We start from the raw sequence: 13,661 nt of genomic DNA, 5'->3' as shown, positions 1-13,661 counted from the left end.
CACAAACTTAGAAAAGCTGTTATCATTTGTCAGAGGAGGGCAGCATGCATGGCAGAACCCTCTGGAACGGAAGATGCATCCTAGTAAGAATGTCCCTCAAGCAAATGGAAGTAAGCCACCCAAAACCTTTACAGGAATAAGAGGGTATACCCCAAACAGACTCCATTAAAGAGTTCTAATTGGTAGATTTCAAGCAACTAGGTCTGAGCTTCATAGAGAGGATAATGCAAGGTGGGGGCTACAGGCAATCCAGTTAGGGGTTGGGGTCAGAGGGATGAGTCACGTAGGTAATGCCTGCATCACAGTGTGTAGTCATGAAACCAAAAGAAAACCCAAGTAACCCTTGTAGATTTAGCAGCAGTTACATTTACTTACTTTTACTTGACTTTTTGAATTGCTAATTTGCAGGACTGGACAGCTGAGCAATCTATTTTTGGTATCTGGGCCATGATAATAATAGTTTCTTAAATCACTTTCTAGGGACTTTAAGGCCACTTTTGTTGACAGTGATGATGCTTTCATTAGGCCTGCACAGGTGTTCAGTAGATGACCCCCTCGATGCCAGCAAGTGAGAACCCCACCTTAGACCATGCTGATGCCACCGTTGTCTGAATTAACCTCCTGACAAAGCTGGGAAGGCCTTTTATTGACACAGGGTTTTTATAGATCGTGCAGACTGGCCTCAAACCTGAACTCTCCTGCCTCAGCGTCCCAAATGTTGGGATCGTAGTACCCATAATCACGCGTGGCTCTGCGAGGATTCATCATGTACGCACGGGCCATTCACTGCTTCACTCTTCCTCATCTCAAGTCATCCAACTCATCCACCCTGAAACCCACCTGAAGTGTGAACCTAATAAGTTTTAACAATAAAAACCAAGAGTCAGCACTCATAAATAAAATAATGGGAAAATGAATCCAAGAACACAAAGTGGGAAGTACACTTGAACGCATTGGCACAAGAGACCACTTCCTAATATAACCCCAGTAGCACAGACACTGAGAGAAACACAAAAGAAAGAATTTGTATATCTTTAAATTATATACCAAGTAATATATATATATACAATAAATATATATTAGATACATAAAGTATATGCTATGTATACAAAATTATATGTATTTTATATATATGCAAAGAAAGTAAAGATAAATATTTATATGGTGACTATTTCCTATTAAGAAATGTATGGTCTACGGTTTTTATTACTTTTAAACTGTGAATGCATTAAATTATGTTTTTAGATCTTTTTATTTTTTGTGAAGTTTCATGAGATCCAGGCTGGCGTCAACCTCACTTCACATAGTACAGGATGACCTTGAACTTCTGTTCTTCCTGCCTCCACCTCCTCAGTGTTGGGATTACAGGAGCACACACCACATTCAGTATTACATAGCACTGAGACTCAAACCCAGGACTTTGTCATTATTAGGCAAGTACTCCACCAACTGAACCGCATCCCCAATCCTGTATCTGTAGCTCTCTTTGCTTTGGGAATAAACTCATTCATAAAACTGGTGCTTTTTTTGTCTTACATGATCCTAGGGTGACAACACTGTCGGGATGATTCATAGCAAACAGGTTGTCTAGTTCCTTGCATGTTCTTCTAATGCTCTTTTATAAAGCAATATATCATGTCAACATGTCCGTCCTGTAGATGATACTCAACTACACGTGTATGCATAATTCAGAGGCATATATTTTCTTTCTTTGTTTCTCATATTTTGATGATTTGAAATTATTGTGGGAATTAGTTGTTCTTTGAATATGTGATAAAAATCATTCGTAAAACTGTTTATGTGCCCCCTAAGAGACAGACTTGAATATCCAATTGCTTTTATAGAATTACCTACTGAATTAAATATTTTCATATGAGAATCCAACTTTGCTGTTTTTCATAAAACAAAAAGTCAATGAGATTTAAATCAAACTATGAAAATACCCTGCTGTTTCTATCAATTAATGTTTCCACTTGTCGTGGTTATTGACTTTTGATAAGAATTCATTCTTGTCAATAATGTCAATAAATTACATACCGTAACTTGAAATCATTACAAAAAATTGAGATGTAAAAGTACTTCTGGAATCTAAAGGAACACAGAGTTTTTGGTCATCCCCAGGCCTGGTTAAGTCTCTTCAGCCTCAATAAAGCTAAAACAGATTACATATCTTATTCACAGTAAGTTCCCTCATCAGACATGTTCATAGTCCAGAGGAAATACACTGTTAGAAGTTTGCTTAGCTGTGTCCCACTGGTTTTCCTTTCTGGACAGAACAGCAAACTTGTCTAATTGCTACAATGGAGCACATATTCCCAAAGGCCTCAGTAAAGAGAGTAAGACATTTTTAGTTCTCCAATCTGTGTTTTATAAAAATTTTAACTATAAATTGCCTTTACCACTTCAGTATCTTTCTTTAGGAGTCTTTAGATCTCCTTGCAGACTCCTGGTGTGGAGTGTACCGAAGCCCACAAGAGGTTTCGGGGCTACTTCACCAATGGAAAAATGCCCTGATTTAGTGAGAATCCTGCCTCTCTACCTGAGTTCAGCATGACTCTGAATCTAAGTATCCCGAGGTCAGGATGTAGGTGGAAACCATGCATTTCTTTGGTGAGTGGTTGCTCACTCATAATGACCATCTTGTAAGATCTATTCGTGCAAGTTGTAAAGGGAAGGCACAGAGGAGAACATATCCCCCAAGAGCAGAGACCACTGGCAAGCTTCCTAGGACTAGAACTGATTATCAGAAGAGAGAAAATGCTCCAGATAGAGTGAAAAGCAAAGAAGAAGACGGAAATGCTGACAGGACCCCCTTGTGGAGGAGAGGAGGTAAGTAGCATGCAGACCCCTGATTGCTTTATTTTCTAAAAGTAACAAGCAACTTTTCTTAATCTGGCTTCTTTATCTATCAACCGTAAAAGTGTGACCACCAACAGCTGTGCTTAAGTTACGGAGGTCCGTTCCTCTGAAGTGAAGAAAGGAAAAGAAAGAAAGAAGTGAGTAGCTAGGGATTTACATAGAAAAAAATGCTGGAGTGGAGCAGAATCGCAAATGTAGCTGGTAGTAGACAGGCTAGAGCAACGGTTCTCAGCCTCCCTAACGCTGCGACCCTTTTAGACAGTTCCTCGTGGTGTAGTGACCCCCAACCACAAAAATATTACACTGTTGACTCATAACTGTAATTTTACTACTGTTAAGAATTGTAATATAGGCCGGGCGGTGGTGGCGCACGCCTTTAATCCCAGCACTCGGGAGGCAGAGGCAGGCGGATCTCTGTGAGTTCGAGGCCAGCCTGGTCTACAAAGGGAGTTCCAGGACAGGCTCCAAAGCTACAGAGAAACCCTGTCTCGAAAAACAAACAAAAAAAAAAAAAAAAAAAAAGAATTGTAATATAAATAGCAGATGGTGCAGGATGTTTAATACACTACCCCAAAGGGGTCACGACCCACATGTTGAGAACCACTTGGTTAGATCATCGTGATAGCAGAACTTAGGTCGATACATGAAGAAACTGACTAAATCATGTTTAGGAATCTCCAACCATTAGCGTTCAGATCCCAGGATACTTTACAGAAGGTCTAGGCAGCATAGAGCATAAGTCTAATCTTAGGGTGAAACTCCATGAGTTCAAGGTCAGCCTTTCTACATAGTGATTCCAGACCAGCCAAGATTACATAAAATCATGCCAAAAAAGTGTTTTTAATTAAAAAAAATAACATTCTGCATACTCACTAGCTATGGATGATGATACCAGGAACATAAAGTTATACTAAAATTCTCTAATTTTCATGTTTAAAAATCATTAAAAATACATTAAATGACAATGATTTGAAAAGTTAAAACTAAGCTGGGCATTGCAGTTTATTCCTGTTACCCTAGTGCTTGGGAAGTTAAAGTAAGAGAATTGTCATGAGTTCCAAACCAACCTGGGCTATGTAGTTGGGTTCTAGGATAGCCTGGGGTTCAGTGTGAGACCCTATCTCAAAAAGATAAGGGTGTGTAGAGATGGCTCAGTGGTTAAGTGTGTTTGCTACTCTTCCACAGGACCTGACTTCTGTTCCCAGCACCCATTCAGAGTAGCTCACAAGTGATCGTATTTCCATATCCAGGAGATCTAGACTCCACAAACACCTGCGCACACATACACACACACACACACACACACACTTAAAAGTAGAAATAGAGTTTTAAAAGAAATATTTGAGACAACTAGAATCTTTAAGACATTTTGTACTGTCTTGACCCCTACATTAACCTCATTATTATCCAAAAGTCATATTTTCTCTTTTTCCTTCTCTGTACACATCTCATTTGACATCTGGGCAATGGCCAGACACAAACCTACAGCCTGGTCCCGCCATCCCTTTCCTTCTCGCCTGAGGTATGTTCCTGACTGTAGATTCTAGATGGCTTACCAATCTGTACCCCAGCCTTTATGAGGGCTCTTTTTCCATAGCAGGATCACTCCAGTTGTGCTTACGTTATAGCCGACATCTTGCATTTCAAGATCAACGAGGCTCAGTCACAGTAAGCCCTCAATTCTAACTCTAATCATATTCTGACTTTGACTCAGTCTGCGCTTATCATTGTTTTTTCTTTAAAGACAAAACTTACCATGGGCTGCAAATTCACGAGCTCTCCTCTGGCACCTTCCAGCTCCACAGGATGGTCATGTCCTCATCACACTCCACATTACAAAGCCTTTTCCACATCTCCCATGCTTCTCTTGCCTTTGCTCCTCTCTTGGTAAAGTTCTTATCTGAGTTACCTCGTCCTCCAAAAACACACCCCCACCCCTGGCCTTTGGATAATTAGTCTCCATCTGTATACCTTACACTTACTCGATGTGAACACTTTCCAGAACAGTTGCCTTATCCTTCTTTCAATCCCACTCCAAAAAGACTCAGAACCACGTGCGTCGTGTTCAGTCATGGTACTCCCGGTATTTGGCATCATGCCAGCTATGCATGGTGGCCGCTCATGCTCTGCTTTGCTCAGATACTCCTGTCTCCCATTCCGTACAAGTAGGATACTTATAGTTGGCTAGGCTGTTAGAGGCTGTTGAAAATGCGATAGGAAAAGGAAACATATTTTGTTCAAGTTAGAGGGTACCGGCAAAAAACAAATGCAAAAATTGAGATGAAAGGTATTCTCAGTTGTTGCTGTGGGGCAGGAAAAAAAGAAGACATGGGATTGTAAGAGAGTATTATTTCTCTGGAGAAAGAAAGCTTGAAATATAATTTTCTCTATTTCTCTACTGTCAGTGATTATAGGCCAAAAGTTTACTTTATTTAGAGGCCCTGGGAATCTCACAGTATGGTTTCAGTGAGCTGCTTTGATAACGCAGATGATGGGAGAGGACCACCACAAACCCTACATACAGACATGCTAGCGTAAGTCCCATTCATTTTAGCAGCTGGCCAAAATAATACCAGGAATAGATTGATAGTAGCAAAATAACTCTGAGTAGTGGGTCTTATGAAGCAGATAATAAAATACAAACCTTTATTAAAATATATAATTTGCCTAAGATTATCTTTCAACATACCTAGACTGAGCCTTGGTTTAAGTCAGTGGTTCTCAACCTGTGGGTCACAACCCCTATAGGGTTCCAATGACCCTTTCACAGGGGTTGCATATCAGATATTTACGAAGTAGTGATGAGAACAATCTTATGGTTAGGAGGTCACCACAACAAGAGGAACTGTACTAAGAATCACAGCGTTAAGAAGGTTAAGAGCCATTGGTCTAAGTGAAAATTAAGCTGGCTTAAGTAGGCCTGCCTAGTACTCTTTACTGTGTTCCCAAGTTAGGAGGAGATAATCACCAACTCAGTGCACCCGTAGTACATTACATCCCATGTACCTAAATATCACATTTCACACCAAAATTTTCATGATAATTTTTAAAAAATTGTTCAGTGTCCTGAACCTAGCAATTTTCCTTCACCTTAGTGATGAGCCATGAGGTTGGTATAAAGACAGGCATGTCTAGATTCATATTTGCCAAGGGACTGACAAAGTCCTAGGAAATAAGTCAACAAATTAAGATGATATGTTTATTTTATTTGATGTGTGTCTTCTTAACCCAAATATTAGCATGACAAATATTAATTTGCTTAATTCTCCAAAAAAGTTCTCAGAACAAGAACTGTCAGTATGCCCATTTTACAGATAGCATATGTGAGGCACATATTTTATTTCTGAATAAATTCTGAAAACATACTGAATAGTTCAGTAACTTCTTCAAGGTCTCTTAGCTAGTCACTATCATTTTTGGGATCCAAAATGATACTCCTCAAGCTGGGGCAATGACCATTGACCGTTTTTTGATCATCTGTTGGTCCCACAATAAAGGGATGAGCATCCATGTCTGCACTTCAACATAAAACTTTAATTATTAATTTGGTAATCATCAGCCTTGAGAGGTATTCAAATCAGGTGGAAAGGATGAAATCACTCAAAATTATGTATGATTGAGGTCCCAGTATCAAAGTGAGTGTCTTTAACATTCTTTTCTTTATTTGACCTATCCGGAGCAGTTCTTACTTTTCTATAGTTCAATTTTGAAACGTTTTGCTTTATTTTGCTTCATTATATAATGGAATAGAACAGATTGATAAATATAACAAAAATGGCAGAGAACAATTCAATGTGAGTGAAAGAAAAATAATCCTTATTACCTGGTTGCTATGCAGCTTAATGTTCTTAGCAACCTGCTTTCCTGTCAGGCGTCATCCTCACAATGATCCCGTGAGACGTGCACGTCACCTTTTCTCCTTCACAGGTAAGAAAATTGAGCATGCGGCAGTTAAATCACTTCAGGGTCATTCAACTAGTAAGGGGGAAAACATGGCTAAATTCTGTCTGGATTTGAAAAACATTCACTCACATTTTGTAAGGCTTGCAATATTAACAATAAAAATCTGCTCTGAAGTTTGAACTGTGTATTTGAAGGATAATCTTGACTTCTCTGACCTACAGCTGTATCAACTCTTAATCAACAGAGAATTTTTGAGATCATTTAGAAAGCAACTTCCACACGAAGTTTTCTTCTCTGACTACTTACGTTTGTAAATTGTTATTATTAATTATTATTATTGCTATTATTGTTATGTTGGGATTTGTGACAGTTCCTCTGTGTAAGAGCTCCAACTGTCCTGGACCTCGCTCTGTAGACCAAGCTGACCTCAAACTCACTGAGATCTGCCTGCCCCTCCCAAGTGCTGGGATCAAAGGCATGTGCCACCACGCCCAAGCAGTTGTAACTAATTTAAGCTGACCAAGATCAGTCAGTCTTTGCTGCCACACACTCAGATTACATTCTATACTATGGGACATGACACGATTGATAACAAACAACACAAACCTGGTGTTTCCGGTCTATCATTGTCACTGCTGATATCTATAGCATGATTTATCATGAGCCAGACACTTTATAAACATAAATGACAGTGTGGAAACCACAGAGTGTGTGAGACACTGTGTGAAGGTGGCTCCTTCACTCTATCCTGTCTCTATGTGATGTTTTTCATACTTACATGACAAGAAATGATGACTTACATGGAAAGAACTAGTTATAGGTACTAGTTAGTGTAGTTACTGGTGGAATCATAATGTTCTTTACATGGCAGAGACCCAACACTGAACGCTCTAATATCACATCAGCCTTACAAAGTAAGGTTCTTGTCATTTCATTTGATAGACTACTGACCCAAATTCTTCTGGCTTCTGAACCACAAAATATGGTTATGTCAAGGTGTTAAGTAATAACTTACTATATGTTTATAAAGCTGTAATTTTATGAAAATATAGGTGAGTGTGTATTTACAAGAAGAGAAGATAAGAATTGCATAGAACAGGTAAAGTAGAATCCATCATTTTCATGAGAATTTGTATATTTCTGTTAATTCAATGCGTAAATAAAATTTGAAGGGTTTGTCTTCAGTTCCAACAAACAAAATGAAACCAGATGCTAGCTACTCCTGTTTTCATTATACCACAAATAGTCTTGAGCTCTGCTGTTAAACTTTTATAGGCCCTGCTAGTTCAATGACAAAAAAAAAAAAAAAAAATGTTTTCTCCAATATAGAAAGTTGTAAAGCATAAAGAATTTATCCACCTCTCTACAAAATAAAATCACACTTAAACAATATATCTCTCTTTGGGTCAACATTTGCCATATATTTAGGAGAAATAACACAATAAAGCAGGCACACCCGTAAACTGTTTAGATCTTTAGTACGCATAAAACATCCTTGGTGAGCAACTGCCAAGGAAAGGTAGCACAGTGATAGAAATGCCAATTACTGTTGTTTTATGTAATTTTAAAACTAAGGTAAATTCTTAGAGTATTGAATGATAGGAAATTCAGACATAGCATTATAGAGAGGGTTCATAAGTTTGGAGCCAGGTCTGGTTTCCATTATCCACATGACAGGTCACTGTCTTCTGAACTTGAAGGGAACTGCACACAGGTAATGTGCTTACATACATGCAGGCAAACATTCACACACACACACACACACATGCTAAATAAATAAATATTTTCAAAACGGAATTCAGACAGTGAAATCTTAAACACATGACCATTTGGTGTATGTCACATGTGCAGCCAAGAAAAAGCTAAAGGGAAACGCATCGATAATGCAGCAGTGGTCTATTCGGGATATCAGTCATCCTCTCCTGATCTCTCTACGCTTCTGTGCTGTTCAAACAATATATAATGCTCCGTATATCTTTGGTATCCCAAAAGAAAGAAAAGAGGCCAATACAAGTATTTTCTCAGGAGCTGTTGTATAGATCTTCTCAGGATTTTGAAATGATGTGCAGCTCTTTGTCCCTCTGCTGATGACTTAAACTTGTCTCTCATGAACGTGACGTGGTTGTCATGGCTTTCCTACAGGCACGTCCTGACCTTTGATGCCATGATCAACCAGAGCTGCCAGGAACAGTTCATCCTGCTAGGCTTCTCAGACAGACCCAGGCTAGAATCCATCCTCTTCGTGTTTGTTCTCGTCTTCTACCTGGTGACTCTCGTGGGCAACATTGTCATTATCTTAGTGTCCCATCTGGACCCCTGCCTCCACACCCCCATGTACTTTTTCCTCACCAACTTGTCCTTCCTCGATCTCTGCTTCACCACCAGCTCCATCCCTCAGCTGCTCTTCAACTTAGGAGGCCAGGACAAGACCATCAGTTACACTGGCTGTGCGATCCAGCTGTTCATGTTTCTAGGCCTAGGAGGCACCGAGTGTGTTTTGCTGGCTGTCATGGCTTATGACCGCTTCACTGCAATCTGCAAGCCTCTTCACTACTCGGTCATCATGCATTCTCAGCTCTGCTGGAAGTTGGTGTCTGTGGCCTGGAGTGTTGGACTCCTCAACTCCCTGGTCATGTCTCCTGTGACCATGAAGCTGCCACGATGTGGCAGATGTCAGGTGAGGCACTTCTTGTGTGAGATGCCAGCTCTGATAAAAATTGCCTGTGTGGATACTGTGGCTGTGGAAAGCACTGTTTTCATCTTATCGGTAATAATAGTGCTGGCGCCCCTGGCTCTCATCCTAGTTTCTTACAGCTACATTGCTCTAGCAGTGATGAGGATCAAGTCGGCCTCAGGAAGGAGGAAGGCTTTCAACACATGTGGGTCCCACCTCACCGTAGTCTCCTTGTTTTATGGGAATATCATCTATATGTATATGCAACCAGGGCACAAAGCTTCTCAGGACCAAGGAAAATTTCTTACGCTCTTTTACAACTTGGTAACTCCCATGTTAAACCCCGTCATCTATACGCTGAGGAACAAGGATGTAAAGGGAGCACTGAAGAGACTCGTGACTAGGAAATAGGGGCAGAGGGCTTCCCCTCATGTTGCTTCTGTCATTTACTCAGCACAAACCTGTAATAAGTAGGACGAAAGCTTAAAATTCAATTCATCTAAATACTTTCGCTTGTCCAATAAACCCACCAGTGGTGAGACTTGGGAGTATGTGTTGTATAGCCTCAAATAGATGCTAATTCACTATGTGATAGGTAAGATGTGGTCCCTAAAACAAACACCTTGCATCTGATATGCCAAAGCATCTGGTCGTTTCCCTTCTAAGTTGACCGCGACTGCTTAAAACTCAGCCCAAATCATGAATCAGTGCTTCATATATATGAATTAAGACTAAAGCTTGACTGAGAGGAAAATCATGATTTTTCTCATTAGCCATTTATATAACATTGTTTTATGGAGAAACTGAGCCAATGGAATCCCTAAACACTTACATTTGCCATTTATCAACTATAAATTAATGCTTTACTCATTACATCATTGTATAAATTAATGCAATACTCATTGTGTGAATAAGATAGAGCATTTGTCTAGATGTGATCTACAGTATTATTTTAGGAAACAGCCATGTAAGTATCCCAGTCATCCCAGCATTCAGGAGGATCATGTGCTTGAGGTTAACCTGAGTTATACAGAGAAACCCTGATATAGGTGTGGTTTTAGTTGTATTTATTTATTTGTACACATGCACATGCAAGTACATGCATGCCACAGTATGCATGTGAAGGCAAGTGATAACCTGCAGCAGATTATCTCCTTCCACCATGTTGGTCTCAATGGCCAAACTCAGGTCTTCAGTAGCAAACACGACTACACACTGTGTCATCTCTCTGTATATATTTCTTAATTTAAAATTTTTGACTAAGCAATGTGTGGTAGTGTATGCCTATAATCCTTGCACTTGTGAGGTGGAAATGGGAGAATCAGAAATTCTGGGTAATCCTTAACTGGACAGGGAGCTCAGAGTAAGCCTGAGCTACATGAGACCCTGTCTCATAAAAACAAAACAGAAAGTTAAATATTATTTCTTTGATCTGCTACATTAAATTACCTATATATTTTCCCAAGTTTGAAACACAGAAATTCAGAAGTATTATAAAAGCTCCATATTTGATTTTAATATGGATTAGTTTTTAAAAAACAATCATCCATTTGCATCCTTTGGTTTCCCAGATTAGGAAACAGCACCCCCAAACACCACAAGTCACAAGACTAAGAATTCATCACAAGTGACTTGATGTATCAGGAGGAGTTCTCATTTCTTAAAAACCAATTTTCATTAAGGGACTTTTTGTTACAGAATATTTGTTTATACTGTGTAAAGATGTGTCATTGCGATTGGCTTAATAAGGCTCTAAGTAGCCATTAGGTAGGAAGGAGAGAACAGGTGGAACTTCTTGGCAGAGGTAGGAACTTGGGATGAATCTAGGCCCTCAAGAGATGCCAGCAGGGAGATGCCAGTGAGACACTGAAGAAGTCAGACACATGGTACAGAGGAGAAACTACCAAGCCACACTGCAAAACACAGACAACAGAAACAAGTTAATTTAAGTTATAAGAGCTCGCTGGGGGAAAAGCCTGAGCTAAGGCCAAGCTTCCATAATGAATAGTAAGTCTCCATGTCATTATCTATGAGTTGGTGGCCCAGAAAAAAGTCCAACTTTATTTTATATGGAAGCCATGAAGCAAGTATGAAAAGTGTGTGTGGAGTGTGTAGGTTCCCTTATTCAAATAGACATTAAGGTGCTTGTACAAAGAAACAAGTGCTTATTTTTGTAATATATGGAAAAGTCATAAGGTCCTATTACTTTCCTAGTAATAGAAATACATCTTGTCTGCAACTATCATCTCACTGTTATCTTTAAAACAGGGGTTCTAGGGATGAAGAGATAGTTCAGCAGTGAAGAGCACCTACTGCTCTTGTAGAAGACACCATTTAGTTCCCAGCACACACAGTAGACAGCTCACAATTGCCTATAATCCACTTCCAAAAATGTAGTGCTGCTTTCTGGCTTCCATGGCACCTACATGCAAATTGTGGAGATAAAGTCTTACCAGCACACACAGAGACACATAAAAAATAATTTTTTTAAAAGTGTCCTACCCTGTTGAGTCTTCGAAAAACAGCTACCATACCATTCAACTTTTCAGTAGGTCAGTAAGTCCAAGGCCAGCCTGGTCTACAAAGCAAATCCCAGGATAGCCAGGGCTACACAGAGAAACCCTGTCTTGAAAACCCAGAAAGGAAAAAAAAAAGAAGGAAGGAAGGAAAGAAGGAAGGAAGGAAGGAAGGAAGGAAGGAAGGAAGGAAGGAAGGAAGGAAGGAAGGAAGGAAGGAAGACAGGTGAAAGAAGGAGGAAGAGAGGGAGGGAGGGAGGGAGGGAGGGAGGGAGGGAGGGAGGGAGGGAGGGAGGGAGGGAGGGGTTGGTTTTCAGTAGATATTGTTGAATGTAGTTTCAACATGACTTAAAAATCAAATTGCTTTCTATTTATTAGAGACATTGTTCTTTTTGAAGTTTATTGAGCTGGTTTTATAGAGTAGATACTGCATCGAGTAATAAAGATTTGCATCACAAGTAGAAAACAGCAAGTGCCTCTTAAACTAGCAGAAAAAAATTCATTGAGTAAAACTCAACAAAGTTATGTCTCTGTTTGAAAGGTATTTCTGTCTTAGAGTGATTTAATTTCCTCTCTACAAACATTCACACCTACACACCAGTTCCCATGGCTTCAAAATTTCTCCTTATGCAAAATTTCCCCTTATGCAGAAAACCTCCTAATACAAGATGAATTCAAAAAACTCTCCCCAGTACCATGCCATGCATTGCAGTCCGTAGGTGCACGCTAATGCATTGCAGTCCATAGGTGCACGCTAATGCATTGCAGTCCGTAGTAGGTGTAAGCTACAACAATGAACTGATGATTATGACACTGACCAGGACAGTGAGATCGCATAGCAATTCAGTGAGAAGGTGCAGCTTTCAACCTCTGTAAAATGAAGGGAAAGAAGTGGATTTGGAAGTTTTAGTTATGGGGTTGGTGAGATGGCTCATTGCAATAAGGAACTTGTTGGAAAGCCCAACAACCTGAGTTTGACCCCTGGAACATGCGTGAAGTTGGAAATAGAGAATCCAATCCTACCCACAAGTTGTCCTCTGACTGCTGTGCTTGCTCTGTAGTACATCACACAGACACACAGACACACACACATACACACACACAATAGATACAAAATCATATATAAATAGCTTTTCATTTACAAAAAAATCCTTTATCATTAGAAAGTATTCAGAGTCTTACCAGTTGCTTAGCTTAAAAGCCAGACCAGAGGACTGAGCAGATGAATCAGTGGGTAAGGGCATTTGCCTCCAAATCTGACAACCTGAGTTTGATCTCTGTGACCTACATGCTGAAGAAAGAGTTGACTTCTACAGCTGTCTTCTGGCCTCCACATGTGCCATGGCTTGTCTACACACAAATGAATAGATCTATTTTTCAAATGTTTAAAGCCAAAACAGAATAATAGCCTGAACAAGAATTAATCCAAAATTCCTTTTCACCAATTTATCCTGCCATTTCTCTTTATTAATTCTTCTTTCTCTTTCTTTGGGTGTTTGGTTGTCTGTTGCCATGCTGGGGATTGAACCCAAAGCTGCTGCGCACTAAGTAAGCACAGTCGCACAGAGCCTCATCTCCTGCTTCGTTCTTAGGGTTGTTTGCTGTTTGTCTATGTTGTTTTTAGGCAGTATCTCACTGTGTACCTCAGGCCGCCCTGGAATGCCAAGCAGGGGTTAGATGTTTGTATGACTTATTTTAGTTCTTGCTTA

General features: G+C 39.8%; 1 protein-coding gene across 1 annotated transcript; it reads left to right on the top strand.

Moving 5' to 3' along the window:
• Positions 1-8,917: 8,917 nt before the first annotated feature.
• LOC130885931 (olfactory receptor 2W3-like) lies at positions 8,918-9,847 on the top strand. The gene has a single exon (XM_057787775.1). The coding sequence runs from the start codon at positions 8,927-8,929 to the stop codon at positions 9,845-9,847; it is 921 nt and encodes a 306-aa protein (XP_057643758.1). The 5' UTR covers positions 8,918-8,926.
• Positions 9,848-13,661: the final 3,814 nt, after the last annotated feature.

The sequence above is a fragment of the Chionomys nivalis genome, chromosome 13 (genome assembly GCF_950005125.1).
Source record: "Chionomys nivalis chromosome 13, mChiNiv1.1, whole genome shotgun sequence".
In the NCBI taxonomy this organism is placed as follows: Eukaryota; Metazoa; Chordata; class Mammalia; order Rodentia; family Cricetidae; genus Chionomys; species Chionomys nivalis.
Note: the sequence above shows the minus strand (reverse complement) of the source record. Positions and strands in the feature narration are given on the sequence as shown.